At 37.5% G+C, this 18,841-nt stretch overlaps 1 protein-coding gene across 2 annotated transcripts in view; it reads right to left on the reverse strand.

Annotated features, from left to right (window-relative positions):
* Positions 1-65: 65 nt before the first annotated feature.
* The window catches only part of LOC127434819 (cGMP-inhibited 3',5'-cyclic phosphodiesterase 3A-like), a 144,959-nt gene continuing 126,183 nt past the window's right edge, over positions 66-18,841 (reverse strand). The window contains exons 8-16 of one of the 2 annotated variants that reach the window (XM_051687814.1): positions 18,554-18,732; positions 18,035-18,172; positions 17,189-17,300; positions 12,945-13,058; positions 12,613-12,812; positions 10,460-10,663; positions 8,369-8,530; positions 3,274-3,532; positions 66-2,908 (exon numbers count right to left, since the gene is read on the reverse strand). In XM_051687814.1, the coding sequence (XP_051543774.1) occupies positions 2,496-2,908; positions 3,274-3,532; positions 8,369-8,530; positions 10,460-10,663; positions 12,613-12,812; positions 12,945-13,058; positions 17,189-17,300; positions 18,035-18,172; positions 18,554-18,732 (1,781 nt within the window). In that variant the 3' untranslated portion in view covers positions 66-2,495. Of the gene's footprint in view, positions 2,909-3,273; positions 3,533-8,368; positions 8,531-10,459; positions 10,664-12,612; positions 12,813-12,944; positions 13,059-17,188; positions 17,301-18,034; positions 18,173-18,553; positions 18,736-18,841 lie in introns of both variants that reach the window. The other variant, XM_051687813.1, reaches the window with a different exon arrangement.

Raw genomic sequence — 18,841 nt, forward strand, 5'->3', positions numbered from 1 at the left:
ATATGAACTTCTTTGCATTATTCAAGGTCTGAAAACACTGCATCTTTTTTGTTATTTTGACCAGTTGTCATTTTCTGCAAATAAATGCTCTAAATGACAATATTTTTATTTGGAATTTGGGAGAAATGTTGTCAGAATAAAACAAAAATTTTCATTTTACTCAAACACATACCTATATATAGTATATCCAGAGAAACAGATAATTTTGCAGTGGTCTCTTAATTTTTTCCAGAGCTGTATATTCATAATTTCACATAAATGTTTTTCGTTTTTCCCTTTGTGGTATATTAATTCATGCATTAACGGGTTAAAATATCTCAGAACTATGGATACATATCTCTGGCCTAATGCAGGAATAAAATATATATTCTAAATAAACATGGTACAAATAAAGCATTCATACTGCATTCATACTCACAAACACAACTGACTTTTACATGCTTATCCAGCCACTGTGAAAACCTGCTCACCGGCTACAGCGAGGTAATGTCTGTACTTTAGGGAAAGATCAAGAATTTCAAAGTTATTTTTGGCACACACACTTGAGCTGTGTGAGAATACACAGCACCAAAACAAAGAAAGTGCAACTGGAAAATGCTACCAATCTTCAGATAGGGTCAGTATTGCTTAAATTCGCTGAACTACATTGCACCATGTTGCCTGTTACTATTAAGGCTTAGACCGCATTGTGATTGGAGTGGAACGTTTCAGAAGATGAATGCTGAACAGGTTTGAAGCACATGACCGTCACCTCCTACCTAGGCAATTTTAACTGGCTTTCCTTCAAAGTGATGCTACAGAGACCGAAGACACCGGACTCAGGCTGATTACACATCTGACTCGAGGTGATTAAGCCCGCAGAGGTTGTTTCATCTGGTCTTGAATGGCTGTCGTAAACAATCTGCCTCTTTCAGCACATCAAAGGCGAGCGTGGACAGCCGTGTCGGCCAGTGCTCGAATCTGCGCGACACATGGTCTTTGGGTCCGCTCATATGAGAGGGGCGCCGTTTTGCATCTCCTCCCTTGGGCTCAGGGTATGAGGAACTTGCAGTCGCTCATACACCTGCCTGCATGCCTGCAGCGGCTCTGCGACATGGCAGGAAAGCATAACTACGGCCTTGTTTAGAGGGAGAACATGCAACTGCAGGGAATGCAGCAGCCCCCCTCGGCCACGTGCTCCAGTCTGCGCCTTTGATCATCAAAACTTGCCAGGGCAGTTTACTCAACTAACAAAACTCGCTGTAACAGTTTACTAAGAAGCTTAAAATTAAATGTAGGAACAGACAGAGAGAGAGAGGGCCCATGCAAGAGCTGTCTTAAGAAGCTCTATTGAGTTTTGGACGGTACATAAACTTTTGTCAGGAAAATGCTGACATCTGATACGAGAATATGTCAAGAGGGATAAAATGATGTACTATTGCATGCCTCATCAAAACAGAGCTGGGTGCGGTATATAATGTGGTGCATAAATATATATCAAATTACCTTGTAAAACAATGATTGGGCTACTTGGTTAAAAACAGCCTTTGATGTTTTAAAGAAATCACATGTTAGAAAACAACTAAAGATTTCCTTTTTCGTTACGTCACAAATTAAGGTTCAAAAGATTATAAAGTTGCAAGAAAGTCCATAAAAACCAATGACCCCCTAGTACAGTTGTCAGAAAACAGTCTGATCCTGAGAAACAGAAAATCTCAGTCCATGGATTACTGGAATGCCGTCGGAGGTAAGACAAATGTTCAGGTGAGGGACGAGAATGACGGGTATTTGGCTTGATGCCTTCAGGACATTGCCGCAAGTGTTTGCTATAGTGATAATGTGTGGCCCGTGATCTTGTGAAGGTGTGCAATGGGCCTTTTGAAAGGAAAAGAACAAGACAAGACATGGGAACGTTGTGTTACACATTTGGTATCTCTTAACCACAAATGCATGCTATTTCTTGAACGTTTGCTTTCGTGCATTGCGGATTATGGAGTACGTGAGTGAGGCGAAATGCCCTTTAGGAGACTCTTCGCCAGAGTCACGATGGATTGGATTTCTCGTTCCCGACTTTGACACTATAAGCTCGAACAAGCCTGCAAAGCTTGTGGAGTTGCAGGTCACTGGGACCCCTGTTATACTTTGGGGGTTGGCAGTCTTTGTTAAGGTGCAGCTGAAGGTGTAGCCAGAAGGACTTGCATTCGGAAACCAAAACTGACCAATTTAACGTCTAGAAAATATAGGAAACACGACCCACCAGAACATTATGTCCCAGCAACGTCAAACCCCATTCTTTTGGAGGTGTCTATGATCCCATTGGCGCCAACAATACATCCCTGCTCACTGTTACTTGCAACCCTCCAAACTGACCACCCCACCCTGTTTCCATTAGGCACATGTTCCCCAAGCATCTACAGTGTTGTGTCTAAGTGATGTGCTGGCAACCATTTTTTAAGAGTCTCGCTTGCCAATAAAAAGCTTTCAGACATCGTTCTCATCTAAAAATGGCAAGTCATTCATTCTGGATCCTCCTTTCTCTGTTTGTCTTCCGTTTCCTCGCCTTTTCCTGTTTGCTCCACGTCTTCTTCTACAGTTGCTGTGTCTCGATTCACAGTCTCCTCTACTTCCTCTACTATCTCACCATCTGTTTCCTCTGTCTGTTCAGGTAGAGGACTCTCCACCTCCTCCTCCTCCTGCTCTGTCTCCTCCTCCTGGTCTTCTATTGGTTCCTCCTTACTCCCCAGCTCCTCCTCTTCTTCATCGATGGCCAGGATTGGCTCGGGGGTGTTACTGAGGCATGTGAACTCCTCCCCTTCTGTTTGGTTTTGAGCCTCTTCTGCAATGACCTTTTTCCACATCTCGTGGTTCTCGAGCAGGTGCTGGGTGATCTGGCAGTAAACTTTCCGTCGTTTCTTGGGCACCGGTGTCTCTGTAATAAACCCAGTTAATGAAGATAAATTAGTTAAGGTCAGATCATCTGTGGCCATCATTTTATTCACCCACATGTTGTTATAATCACATATTTCTAACTTTCTTCCTTGGAACACAAAATGTGATGCATAGCAGAATGAAGGCCTCAGACACATTTACTTTCATTGCTTCCATTTTCTACACATTTAAAGTTAATTAAATATAACTTAAATATAGCTTTTGCACATCTAATCATTACAATCTAACACGTAGCCATTGCTAGTGTGGCCCTGAATAGTCTTATGCAGTGCTAGACATTATTTGGATTAGACACAGTACTTCATTTGGAAAGATCATTGTTTGAGTGAAAAAATTTGAACTCACGGGACAGTTCTGAGCTGGTGGAGGTGTCTTCCTCGGGCGTGTCTTCCTCATCCTCTTCGTCTGTCTCCTCCTCACCATCCTCACCCTCTTTGGGCAGAGGGTCGACCCAGTGCCCAGGCATAAGGGCGGCAGAGTCATATGAGCTGCAGAGAGGCCCTACGATGTGTGTGATGAAGGACTCTTGTAGTTTGGCCAGCTGCGGTGCCGAGCGGTCCATGAAGGGGCTGATTGGAAGGCCCAGACTCAACTCTTCATCACCCTGAAATGCCATTTAAATGACATTAAAAACACTTAAAAGTGCAGTTTTTACTGTCAACAATGTAAATTTCAGTTTTCTGTCATACGAAATAGTTTTATGATGTTTTGTCTTTTGCTAGACAATCCCTGGTCTCTGTATTCTTTCACTGAATGGCAAACAGCAGCCTGAAATCCATAAAAATTTTATCTTTTGTGTTTCACAGAAAAAGTAATATGTCAGTGTTTACAAGTCTGTAATCTGCAGCTCTTATTAGAAAGCATACAAAAGCTGCATTAGAAAATAGTCACTTAGTCAACGTGAGCAGTGTTGTCTTTTCACAATTTACAAAGCTAACACATCTCTAAAACCCATGCTGAAAAACATGCAATTAATACAGGGGATTTTAAATGTCTGATATGATGTCATTTTGACTACGAAAATCTCTAAATAGTACTGACATTTGCCACAATTTAATGCACAGTAGATAAAGTATGACACAGTATGAATTCAAGTGAAGAGAGAGCGTTGGAAGAGGATGGGAACTCGAACCCGGAACTCCCATGAGTGCTACAACTCAATTTGCTGAACTGCCCCGACAGTCTAAAGCATGTTCTTTAGACATTTTTTTAAGCTTTTTATTTTTTTTTTTTTAAGCTTTTTTTAAAAATATAAATTCTGGCCAGATGCATTTCATACTCGTCCCTATCTACTTAGAATCGTGGGAAAATATATAGGGTGGGATTTGATTTTAACCATCAGGAATTTATTTGATCGTGAAAAGTGCACATTTGCTGTGAGTGGGAGTTTGCTAAAACAATGCCTAAAAAACTATTGGTTAAAGAATTAGTTCACTCAAAAATTTAAATTCAGTCATGGTTTACTCTCCCCTGTGTTGTTATAACCCTATATTACTTTCTTTCTTTTTCTTAACACAATGGGAGAAATAAAAAATCAACAACAACAACAAAAAATATATATATTTGTTCTCAGTGATGTCATAGAATTCCAGTTTATGGTGACCACCTCTTCAAGCTTCAAAAAGGACACAAAAGTATAATTCAGAAGTCTAATAAATTATTCGATGAGACTCATGATTGTTATGAAAGCATACGATTAGGTTTGGTGAGAAACAAACTGAAATCTAATGTATCAAGTGAAAATGTTCACTGACAGTTGATCACCTGTGCTTGTTCATGACAGGGCACAAGAGTAACAGTTCACGCAGTGCCCTCGTGACATCAGGGCGTTCAAGCAAAAACTTGTTTTGTTTATCTAAAAACAGGTCCTCAACAGCGATAGTGACAACAGAACACAAAACAACTGCACACAAAACAGAGAACAGAACTTACTAAACATGTCTGAAGAGACTGTAGTCGGAGAATTGATGCATTTCTATGCCCAGCCTTATTTTTTTGAACGGAGTACTCAGAAAACAAACAGAACCATAGAGGAGGCTACAGGCAGCCACAGTCACACAGTGTCCTAACCTGATGGCAAATGACACTCGATAAAAGGTATATTTTCTATGGTAATGAGAGTGATTGTCCTAACCAACAGTGACCAGTGACGGTACATTCTCTTTTTTCGGCATCGCTGCTGTGAACTGGCATCTGTCCAAAAATAAGGCTGGGCATAGAAATGCATCAATTCTTCGACTACAAACTCTAAAGACATGTTTAGTAAGTTCTGTTCTCTGTTTTGTGTGCAAGTGTGTTGTGTTCTGTTGTCGCTATTGCTGTGCAGGACCGGTTTTTACATAAACAAGTTTTCCCTTGAACGTCCCAATGTCGCGAGGGGGCTGCGTGAACTGTTGCTATCATGAATGCGCACATGAGATCAATGGTCAGTGAACATTTTCACTTAATGATACATTAGATTTCAGTTTGTTTCTCACCAAGACGTATCGTATGCTTTCATAACAATCATGAGTCTCATGGAATACTTTATTAGACTTCTGAATTATACATTTGTGTTCTTTTGAAGCTTGAAGAGGTGGTCACCATAAACTGCCATTGTATGACATCACTGAGCACAACATTTTCCCACAAGTTCTCTGTGTTAAGAAAAAGAAAGAAAGTCATATAGTGTTATAACAACACAGGGGTGAGTAAACAATGATTGAATTAAAATTTTTGGGTGAACTATCCCTTTAACATTATCCGAGCCCGTGTGGCCTAAGTGACATCAGCGGAAAAGCAAAGTCATTTTGATAGGAAGAGAAAGTTATCACACTTAGATTAAAGATTACAAAGAGAAACTATTTTTGTCATTGGAATAATGTGCACCAACGAAACTTTCATACCAAGACCAGAAAATTGCATAACGGAAGTAAATTGGGTCAATTTTGATCTCATTTTGACTTTAAATAAATAGCAATATGTTATCATCACTCAAGCACAGCTGAAGAGTCACACACTTAATTGGATTTTTCCAGTTCAGGAGAGAAACATACTTCACAGACATTCTACCGCAATAAAACTAGGTCAACCTTCCTGCGGACCAGCCACACAAGGTCTGTTTTTTTATTATTTCAGATTACAATACTAAATTCAGAATTAATCAGTAATTGTACAAACATCTTATAAGGCTTCAAGAAACATATGTTTCGAAGTACTTGGAAATAAACAATGACAGTGGAATAACAATAGGCAAGGTCTCACATCGCCATGGCAACCATGCTGTCATCAGAGGGCAGTAATGTATGTGTGCTGTCAGGTGCTACTCAGAAGTGCAGGTGAAATGAATCATTCAAGAAACGAAACAGGCAGAGGGGGGGAAAACAGGCTCCTTTGAAGCATATAATTTCTGGTCTCTTTTGAACCGCTCTGAATATGGCCAAGGGTGGTCATATGACACTTTGTAGCACTGTGATGGGGTCCTGACACAACTGGGTCACCCTCACTCCGTGTTCCTCACAATAATAGACACACTGTTTTGTTACTCATCGCTGGCATCCAAAACAAGCCCTTAACCCTCTAAGAGACGCTACCAGAATGACATGAAATCCTGACAGATTGAACATGCACACACAATGTACCGTGAACAAACACTGGAGTGGCTGACTGATTTGGGCTGATTTGTAATAAAACTTAATAACGACAAACAAGACATACACAAAACTGTTCAGGTGAATACTTTTTTGACACAATATTTACTCAAAAAAATATGCATTATACATTGACAATCAGATTTTGGAACCTAGTGATTAAAAGGATAGTTCACCCAAAAATGAAAATTCTCTCATTATTTACTCACCCTCATGCCATCCCAGATGTTTATGACTTTCTTCCTTCATCAGAACACAAACAAAGATTTTTAGAGGAATATTTCAGCTCAGTAGATCCATACAATGTAAGTGAATGGTGGCCAGAACTTTGAAGGTCCAAAAAGCATATAATGGCAGCATAAAACTAATTAATAAGACTCCAGTGGTTAAATCCATGTCTTCATAAACAAAAGGATAGGTGTGGGTGAGAAAAAGATCAATATTTAAGTCCTTTTTAACAATAAATCTCCACTTTCACTCCACATTCTTAATTTTTTTTTTTGGCAATTCACATTCTTCATGCATATCGCCACCTACTGTGCATGGAGGAGAATTTATAGTAAAAAAGGACATGAATATTGATCTGTTTCTCGGCCGTACATATCATATCACTTCTGAAGATATGGATTTAACCATTGGAGTAATATTAATTATTTCTTTGTTGTCTTTATGTGCTTTTTGGACCTTTGAAGGTCTGGTCACCATTCACTTGCATTGTATGGACCTACAGAGCTTAGATATTCTTCTAACAATCTTTGTTTGTGTTCAGCAGAAGAAAGAAAGTCATACACATCTGGGATGTCATGAGGGTGAGTAAATCATGAGAGAATTTTCATTTTTTGTTGTTGTTATGAAATGTCCCTTTAAAACCCCTTTAAAGCCATAAAAAACAGTTAAAAGTTCATGTCAAATGCTATTCACAACTGCAACCTTTTCATTTTTTTATTTTTTATTTTCCTTCAGTAATCAAACATATTTTTGAGTTTAACAGGATATGAACAGGATAATGATAAAAAAAATACACAGCAAGACTTTTATCAATCATGAATTGATGGGCTTATGAAAAACAGTGGTTAAAAACAGTCCCAGAATTGAGCCAGGCGGTTGGAAGGCAGGGTTTGAAAGTATTAGTAATCATATAGGGATTTGTGACACCAAAAGTAAAGTCATTTCAGAGGCGGAGCAAGTAATTACATTTTAATGAAAGATTACAATTAATATTATTTGTAATAATGTGCACCAATCATGTACTGTACAATAAAGTAAATAAGGTCAATTTAGATTTCATGTTGATTTTGAAAAAATAAATAGCCAAATATTGGTTTATTAATCATTATACCTGCTATTCGTCCAGGAAAATATTCCCTGCACATTACATTTTAACAAATTATTTCCAGTAGGACTGACTGACGTTAAACGTTTGGTTAAAATTTCCACGACTTCTAGCAGGACAATGTTTTGACTGGTTACTGCCCTACATTCCCAAAACAGCTGTGAGCGTGTTACATTAGCACAGCTCGAGAAAGATGTAGATGGTTGCTAGGCAACAGCGCATGCCTGCCACCATCCAGCCACTCAATGTGAATGATACTGAGATGCCAGGTAGTTGCTACAAGGTTACTTATCCATATGGTCAGGGCTATCACAGAGCCTCTTACTACATTCTAAAGGTGATGTTGCTCACTATAAAAGCTTCCTGGTCGTCTCAGGCAGTAACATTGTAATTGAATTGATTGAAATTATCTCTGGCAGGCTTCAAAAGCAAACATCAAAGTAAACAGATAAAAGCAGATGCTCATCTATGGACTGACCTGCTCATAGAACTCATTGACGATGCCTTCTGTCCACTGCAGATGAAGTTCTTTGCTTTTCAAGGGCCCATTAATGTCCGCTAATTTAATACACATCTGACACACCAGTAGTCGGTCGTTTTCATTTGTCCAGTCAATGCCCGAGCAACCATCATCCCCCACCTGCCAAAACAACAAAAAGACTACAATGTAATGCACTCTTTACATTTTGATATTGCAATAGATGTGTTACTAATTTGTAATTTAGCTCAGTGTTTTTCCACTACTTTTGCTTTAGTGCCCAGCTTTTAGATTAGACACCAAATTGCGACAATACAGTACCAAAATTGTTAATTCAATTGGGATGGGAATTTGTAAGGAATTTAATGATTCCATCTCCTGTTCTGATTCCTCTTAATGAATCCAAATCCTTAGCGATTCCATTATCGGACTACACTGGTCGCGCTGTGTTTTGTACTATAGATTCAGAACAATCACCCATAAGAGTCATTCGTTCAGGAATCGGACTACATTGCTCATGGTGTGTTTTGTGCTATAGATTCAAATAACTGGCTTATAAGAGTCATTCGTTCAGAAATCGGACTATACTGATTTGTTCTGTGTCTCACGCTATACATTCAAAAGAACCTGCTCATAAGGGTAATTTGTTCGGGAATCGGACTACACTGGTCGCGCTATGTTTAGTGCTATAGATTCAAAAGGATCGGCTTATAAGAGTCATTCATTCGGAAATCGGACAACACTGGTTTGTTCTGTCTCACGCTATACATTCAAAAGAACCGGCTCATAAAAGTCATTAGTTTGGGAATCAGACTACACTGGTTTGTTCTGTGTCTTGCGCTATACATTTAAAAGAACCGGCTCATAAGAGTCGTTCATTCGGGAATCGGACAACACTAGTTGCACTTCGTTTTGTGCTATATATTCAAAAGAACCGGCTGATAAGAGTCATTCATTTGGAAATCGGACTACACTGGTTTGTTCTGTGTCTCGTGCTATACATTCAAAAGAACCAGCTCATAAGAGTAATTCGTTTGGAAATCAGACTACATTGGTTTGAGCGGTGTCTCGCGCTAAACATTCAAAAGAACTGGCTCATAAGAGTCATTTGTTCGGGAATCAGACTACACTGGTCACACTGTGTTTCGTACCACAGATTAAAAAAACTGGCTCATTAGAGTCATTTGTTCGGGCATTGGACTACACCGGTAGCGTTGTGTGTTTCACTCTACACATTCAAAAGAACTGGCTCATAAGATTCAGTAGGGGGGCGCTTTGCAGCAGAATAGCGCTGCAGAAAACACTGTCAAGAGTATTTTAGTACGGTGTTCTGTTCGCATTGGCAGAAAAATGCACATTTAAGAACAGCTACAAGTCGCAAGTCATGAAAATCATACAGTATTTCAAAATTAAAAAAAAAAAAAAAAAATCTAAAGAACCAATTTATCATACAAAAATAAAGAAATATGTCCTTAAACACATGGCACTGACAATTTTTGTAAATGGACTAAACAGCAGGTTTAAGGTTTGAGTGTTTGGTTTCTAAAGGACAACTGAATTTCGATAATGCACAGCACTAAACACATTGTGGTTGACGCAAACCATGTTTATCTTGCAACCTATATTAATGTAGCATGTATTTAATATATCTGAACATACCTGCAACCTTTTTTTGTGTCACAACCCAGCAGTTGAGAACTACTGATTTAGCTGATATTTAGCATTTAAGTGTCTTATGTTCACACAGAACATTCCTGCATTCTGTCTGTGCTATTTTTTAAATTTTTGGTCTATATATATATTTTCGGTACATATACAGTAGATGATCTTTGACTATTGTGTTGCATCTTGCTACATTTTTAAGATGCTGTGTTAGTTAAAAAGTTCAAAGCAGCGTCGAAAAACGCATCTTGAGACCCCAGCATTCTGTTCTATTCCGTTCTTATTGTTTTAGAATGCAAGAATGTGTCCTGTGTGAACTGCCTCTTTATTAAGATCACAATGGTGGTAGATAAAATATTGGCCCATTGTGGTTTAACCAGTAATTTCCACCTCCAACCCTGTGATATATCTAATATAAGATGTCCTCACCTTGGTGTTAAATTCAGCCAGGAAGTCAAAGTGTTTCTTAAGGTCAGTGGCGAGAATGGCCTCAATGACCAGGAAGCGAAAGCGTTTGAAGTCCATGTGGTCCAGGCTGGCCAGGAAGTTGTATTCGGGCCGCGACATGAAGAGGTTCCATGCGGACGCTGCGTGATGGTTCTCTAGCACTGAGCGGTCATTATAAAGCACGGCCTTGAAAGACAAACAAATGTTTTCACTTTAATGGATGCTTTTATTCAATCCAACCATTCAGTACAAATATTACTACTTATAATATAATGGATCTGAACCCACTTTTTATTGGGTGTTGTTAATTACTATGTAATTAAGTATTTGCTACAATGTACATATTATGTACATATGTGTTAGTACCTACATTTAATTACATCTGTAGTTACACTGTTAACCTTACCCCTAACCCTAACCCTAAATCCTAACCCTAACCTTACACCTACTCCTTAACTGACCCGTATCTAAACCCGAGTAGCAGCAAATGTGAATCTTGTGAGAATTTTGCAGAACAACATGTATTTACACAATTCATACATTGTATTGTATGCATTTTAATAATAGTACATAGTAGTTAATGACTTCTAATATAAAGTGGGGCCTTGCATCCTTTAATGTAACTCTTTTGGAATATATATATATATATATATATATGTATATATATATATATATATATTTCTTTTTTTGCCTGTTTTGTCATCCCCCAGGTAAAAATCATTCAACAGCTTTGAAAAGTAATATCACACCTCACCTCAACAAGCCACATGATTTGATACAAGTTACACACCATAGTTTAATGTATAGGGTTAGGGGTTCATTCAGATCACTTACATTAAAGGGATAGTTCACCCAAAAATGAAAATTATCACATCATTTACTCACCCTCATGCCATTCCTGATGTGTATGACTTTTTTTATTCAGCAGAACACAAAGATTTTTAGAAGAATATTTCAGACTGTAGGTCCTTACAATGCAAGTGAATGGTGATCAGACCTTTGTAGTTCCAAAAATCACATAAATGTAATCTATACGACTCCATTGGATAAATCCATACCCAAGTCCTTTTTTACCCTAAATCTCCCCTTTCACTTTCATGTGGTGACTGTTTAGTTTCAATTTCACATCTGAAAGTGAAAGTAAAAGTGAAGATTTATTATAAAAAAAAGGACTTAAATATTAATCTGTTCTCATCCACACCTATCATATAGCTTCTGAAGACATGGATTTAACCACTGGAGTCATATGGATAACTTTTATGCTGCCTTTTTTTATGCATTTGGACCTTCAAAGTTCTGGCCACCATTCACTTGCATTGTATGGACCAACAGAGCTGAGATATTCTTCTAAAAATCATTGATTGTGTTCTGCAGAAGAAAGAAAGTCATACACATCTGGGATGGCATTAGGGTGAGTAAATAATGAGAGAATTTGCATTTTTGGGTGAACTATTCCTTTAAGGATGAGCAGTAATAATAACAACGATGCATGCCTTAGCAAACACCAATAACCAACATATATAGTAGCATGCAAACTTATATAGACATGCTGAAAGTCCACCTTAACTGCCATGCTGGTATTTTAAAATATGAGATAAACAGAAATGTTGTCCAGATTTTTATCTGGTTTAATCATATATTTGGAACTGTTATTATTAAAGGTGCACATTGTTTTATCAGCCAATCAGAAGACTTTGATTTGCTTTCTGCCTGTAAATCATCTTGCACATTTTCATAGTTCATTCAGGTTTAACGCCATAGTCAGATTGATAACAGTTATCAGTTGAGTGCGCTACCTACTTTTGTGTTTGACAACCGTGAGAAGACACATTGCTATTCTTCTGCGTGATGACTGTCTCAATGGTACAACGGTATCTTGGTTTTGGAAAGAGGAGGCGTGTCTAATTCAACGGTTTAGTCTTGTTGAAGTTCCAGAACGGCTAATATCGCTTACACCACCTTTAGTTATTTCTTTTTCCTATGTATTAGTATAATTAACCACTTTGATATCTTACAAAGAGCAAAGTGTGCTTCACATTAAAATACAAGGAAATTAGTGTTACACAAATACATCTGTTAACACTTTTAAGGAATAGGAAACAAGCTTAACACTCGAGTTTGTGTGACCGTGTTACCTGTGGAGCGCTGGTGGCCACCAGGAATGCGTTGGTTCTGCCAGGATGATCATAATCATGCATTGCAGCTGCTACGTAAAGAGCCATCAGCTCTAGAGCAGGGATGAGACCGGACAAACAGCCGTAACCCTCCTCTTCTTCAGGATACATCCTTGACATCAGGTGCTTTGTGCGCCCATAAGCTAGCCCACTGTCAGAGTCTAAAGACAGACAGACAGACAGATAGATAGATGTATTTTTTGTTAACATTATAGTATGTTTACACAGTACATAAACCTCTTTTATTTCAAGAGAGCAAGAAAAACATCCAAATTGTTTGGTGTAATTCTTACCCGAGTCACTGAGTGATCCTTGGACATGGGCTAGTGTAGGTAAACCAGGCACAGGTTGAGTGGTGAGGTACCAAACCGCATGGAGGACATCTGTTGCATGAATTCGATTGTGATCTAGAAAAGATGATAATGTTTATTACTGTAAACAACCACTAGAGGGAGATGTATTAAATGAAAGGATAAGACTGGGTATATTTAGGACTAAATACTTCAATAAATAAGCCAATTAATTTCCCTGGAGGTAAAACAGCATATGTTGACTGTGCACATTATATTTTTGTACATCATATATGGTTTATTTCTTTATGGTAAATCCATGTATCTTCCGTTCATTCCATATCCATTTTAAAATAAAAAAAAATGAATAAAATAAAATAAAATTAAAAAAAATCAGGTTTGTTTTCCATTTATCAAAAACAAATGGATTCTTTTTTTAAAAAGTAGAATTCTCAGCCTTTTTCTGTTTGTGGTTTCCCATTCTCCCTTCTCAAAACTAAAACTGGAGAGACAACAATGAAAATAAAAAAAAATAAAAAAAATAATTTATATCTATATCTATATCTATATATATATATATATATATATATATATATATATATATATATATATATATATATATATATAAATTTTTATTTTTTTTTTTTTTTTCATTGTTGTCACTCCAGTTTTAGTTTTGAGAAGGGAGAATGGGAAACCACAAACAGAAAAAGGCTGAGTTTGCTATGATATTAATATGTATTTTTTGGTATGTTATTGGAATGTTCTGTATGTGCTGAAGGCATACATTGTATATTTTCTTAACATTTTACACTGTTTTGTTAATTATGCTGCTGTTACATGCAGTTCTTTCTTCCATGGGGATCAATAGAATTTACTGTTCTCTATTATAATTTCACTTAATTAATATAAACAGACGAGCATTTGACATTGTATTTGTTAATTATCTTTAACCGTCAATGTTCTTGGTACATTAAAATCTCATAATTTCAGAACAGAAATGGAATAAAATTTCAGGATTATTGCGGCCCACTGCATGGCTTCACCATAGAGATATGTAGCTAATATATCAATTATTATTATTATTATTTTTATTATAATTTTTATTTCAGTTCATTTAGTTTCATGTTGCACATAAATAGAACCGATCTATCAATGAGCTAAGACGCTTAATTGATGACACATAAAATATATACTTATTTAATATATATATATATATATATATATATATATATATATATATATATATATATATATATATATATATATATATATATGACGTGCTTGTGTACTTTTCTAATTTTCATAGCTAAAAGAAAACACGCTTGTTTCTTTTTCTTTTTCATGGGTAAATAACAGCTGTCTTCTGATCTCTTCTCTCTGACCAACATTTTCAGACACACGAAGAACTTGACTGGGCAGGTTCACTTTTTTATTTTTTACGATTTAGCCATCTTGTACACATTCTTCCGACTTCTCACAAGATCGGGTAGGCTTTTTGCCAGCAATTCATCCAGGATTAGTGTAAAATGGGGTTATTTTACCAGCTGTTTTATATAAACCCTATTGGGACAGGATTAGTTTTATATGTGGATGGTGGGGTAATAATTACCAGGGCCTCGTTTCTCAAAAGCATTGTAGACCCAAGTAGATCAAAGAATCCATCTTACAATTCATCGTAGTTTTGCGGCCCATTTCCCAAAAGCATCATAACTTAAGTAGTACTTGAAATTGCTCATAGATTTACGAGTGCTCTAGAGTAATCGAATAGCGCTAAGAGCATCGTAAGGACACAGACTTATGCAGACACCTGCAGGACAAATGCAAAATTACACCTGATACAATTTAAACATTTATAGCTACACTTTAAATAGCTACACTTTATGCTAAAGCTTTAATATCAGGATATGTTTTATTTATTTTAATTTAAAAGACGAGTCTAATAATAATAATAATAATAATAACGAAATGCATAAAATAGATAGTGTATATCATTGGATGAACAGATTAATTAGTAAACAAATTAAGTTATTTGTGTGGACTAGTTGGTAACAGCACAGAGGTGGCATGATGAATGAACGTTACATTTATATAGCACTTTTCTGACACTACACTCAAACAGTGAACACAGTGAACAGGGGACTCTCCTCAACCACCACCAGTGTGCAACATCCACCTGGATGATGCGACAGCAGCCATAGTGCGCTCACCACATACCAGCTATTGGTGGAGAGGAGAGAGTACAGTTATAGTGTATGGGGATTATTAGGAGGCCATGATTGAGAAGGGCCAATGGGGGCAATTTAGCCAGGACACTGGGGTTACACCCCTACTCTTTAGGATTTTTAATGACCACAGAGAGTCAGGACCTTGGTTTAACATCTCATCCAAAGGACGGTGCCTTTTTTACAGTATAGTGTTCCCGTCACTATACTGGGGCATTAGGACCCACACAGACCACAGGGTGAGCACCCCCTGCTGGCCTCCCTAATACCTCTTCCGGCAGCAACCTTAGTTTTCCCCAAGAGGTCTCCCATCCAGGTACTGACCAGGCTCAACCCTGCTTAGCTTCAGTGGGCAACCGGTCTTGAGCTACAGATTGACTGATGCAGACAACTGTATAAATTAAAATCAGAGAGATAAGAAAAAAGTAAATTACTGCATGAAAATCGTCTGTATATTTTGGCTCATCATCCTTGTCTCCACTTCCTATCTGACACCCAAAGGCGCTTTCGCCAGCACTACAAGTTGTGAAGCACCGCGCATGCAGCATTGCAGTCACCGTTATCAATTTTGGGAGTAAAGAGCAGACCTCCGCTTTATTGGTGAATGTCCCTAATGCGCATTTTCTAAACGTCTCCTTATTTTGCGCTGTGTAATAACACGGTGAACCTCGTAATATTCAATGAATGCTTGTAATTAGCAGGATCATACACAGGGCCTCCGCTGTCTTACCTAATCCTGGAAGCTTTCATATCGAGAGAAATGCTTGAAAACTAAATATTACACATGCACACCTGATTATGGAAGCAGATTGTGTAAAAGAAATAGATCGTTTTGCACAGAATTATTGTAAAACAATATGTAAATATGTAGTTAATCGAATATTTAAAAATGTTTTAAACAAATATTAGCAAGGTAAATTACAAATGATTGTAAAGTTACGCACAAATATAATGAAGTTACAATGACGAGCAGCACTGTACATTCACATTTCAGCACTGTCACACGGACAGCGACTCTCTTAAGAGTCGGGGTTATTTTAAACTGTGCCCTCGCACGTTCAAGTTAAGTGCAGTTTTAGGAAACGCACGTAAAAAATAACGAACGTTTGTAGAATCGCTCGTAGAAAACGCTCTTAACCGCTAAGATCAATCGTTATTGGGAAACGAGGCCCAGAGCTTCTTGGTGATTTCAATCCTGTGCATCGGTCATGTCATTAATTTTTCCAGGCTTTTTACAAACTGCTCGTTCCCGAGCCGGTGAAGATCACAGCAACTTTTACATCTATAAAACATCTAAAGTGTTTTTTCTTTTGGCTAGGTCCACAAGCATGTATTTTTGTGATTTGACACAAATAAAATTACATGTGAATGGATTGTCCATATTTTTAATTCTAGGGTGTAGGATTACAGGCTCGATAATGTCATCATTTTTGTCAGGTATTCCAATCAATTTCAATATTCCCAGATACAGTAAGACCATGTTTAATATTTCCTGGATAATTAATAAGCAGAACTATACATTTTCTGATACGTACATGTGACGGCAGTGTGTAAATGCAGCTGACACACCACATCACTGCAATTTCTGCAGACATCGTTTATCCCGTGTGAATCGTGGTACAAATGACAGAATAATTACTTTACAAACATGTCCTGTCCATAAAACTAATCCCGCTTCACATGAACTTTTGGGGACCTTTCGGGAAATAACACAGATGAGTTACTAATAAAATCTAAGTTACAAAATCAGTATTTATGTCATTTTTCTAAAACATCATATTCTGATTACAAAATGAATATATTAAAAACTCTGTTTTATTTAAATATTCACCAATGCAAATAATTGCTAAATGAAAACAAAAGATGTTTTTTCGTTTTCCATTTTTTTTATTTCAAAACGGATATGGAATGAACGGAAGATACACGGATTATGGTAACATGTTACTGTACATTTAACTTCGAGAAGTGAAAAGAAAAAAAATTACAAATGATTTCTCTTTTTGTTTGTTCCCTCAGACTCACATGGTATGTCTCTGTATCCATTCTCCAGAGCGTGGAAATAATTCATGAACTCCCTCACTGGAATCTTGAATGTCTCAAAAAGTCCTGTATCAACAAACAGCCGGTAGGACACCTGAAACACAGAGAAAAGGCCCTTAAAGATCTAACATTCTCCAGATTAAACCAGACAAAAGAATGCACCATTCTAAAGAGCTCTAATGATTTCTCAAAATGAAACATTTGTATTTATACTTGCAGATTTGTTACTCTTTAAATGGTCAATGACAATACTGATTTAGAGCAGAGTGGCCGATATAATACTAATACTCTCTCTCTCTCTCTCTCTCTCTCTCTCTCTCTCTCTCTCTCTGAATAATACAATATAATGACAGAAAATAAGATTTACAAAATTGTTGTATTTAAACAAACACAAATCTTAAACTTGATAATTTTACAATATTTATTTAAAATTCAAGAAAAAATGTAAAACAATAAAGGAAATGTGCATTATCCATAGACAAGGCAGCAGATTTTTTAACAGACACTTGATGGAAAGACTTCTTCTGTTAAACAGTCAGTGGGGTACGGTTATAAGTCAATGCAGAAAATCTCTAAAAAGTGCCAAATATCTTTAGATTCATCGGCCTGGCTGATATATCATGCATCACTATGTGTCATATCCAGGGGCGTAGATTGTAGAGGGGATGGGGGGTGGGGGAGTTAACCACCCCCCAAAAATCAAAACAAGCAAGTACACAAATCTACGCCCTTGGTCAAATCTTACACATTATTGCTTTTCTCTTTCGGTACAGTTCAGCCAGTCCTTGTGTCTATACTCTTCCTCTCCACTAGATGTCAGCGTCTCACCTGACTGAGAATGCAGCCACATCTGCCGTTGGTTTTCTCCATCAGACTGAAGATAGGGAAGTTCCAGTTGTTGATTTGACTCATGAGAGGCTCGAGTCCCTCCATTACCAGCGGCTCCGGGGCCAGAATGGGCTTATCCTGCAGACATAAAGATTACTGATCAAGAACTATGCACCCTTGCACTTTAAAGTGTTCAAAACCTCACTATGATTGAATCACTGAAGAATCAAATGGGAAAAATGAAACAGCTAGTTTCATTTTCAGAGTTTTAAAATGTCAATTGCAACATCAAACTAGCAAATGTTGACGTAAAAATGATTGTTTTGATGACAGTTTGTTGATTTAAGGTTCACATAAACTGGATCTGCACTGTATTGTAAAGCACAAAATGGCACAAAACAGATTAATTTTCAGTATTTACAAGGTTATTGTTGTATATTTTCACTAAACAGCAATATAAAAAAATACAGTCAATTGCAGTACAAACAAACCAATTTGTCCAACAGAACTGTTGTTTACCTCTGGTGGTATAAGTGTAGCCAGTGCTAGTGCCTGAGGCTGGTAAGTCCTGCAGGGGCCCGCGGTGTTGAAGGGTTTTCTGTGACCCTCCCCGTCCTCCTCGTTCTGTGCAAAGTCGCTGCTGTCCCTGTGGTTGGTCTCATAGGTGCTGTCACAGTCTGACGACATTATAACCGGCTCTTCTGAGGAAAAAACATTACAAATAAATGTGATAGTGATTGTGTATCTTTGACTCTGCATATCATATAGACACCAATTACATATTAATCCAGGATTGAGCAGTAATAT

The sequence above is a fragment of the Myxocyprinus asiaticus genome, chromosome 45, assembly GCF_019703515.2.
Source record: "Myxocyprinus asiaticus isolate MX2 ecotype Aquarium Trade chromosome 45, UBuf_Myxa_2, whole genome shotgun sequence".
In the NCBI taxonomy this organism is placed as follows: Eukaryota; Metazoa; Chordata; class Actinopteri; order Cypriniformes; family Catostomidae; genus Myxocyprinus; species Myxocyprinus asiaticus.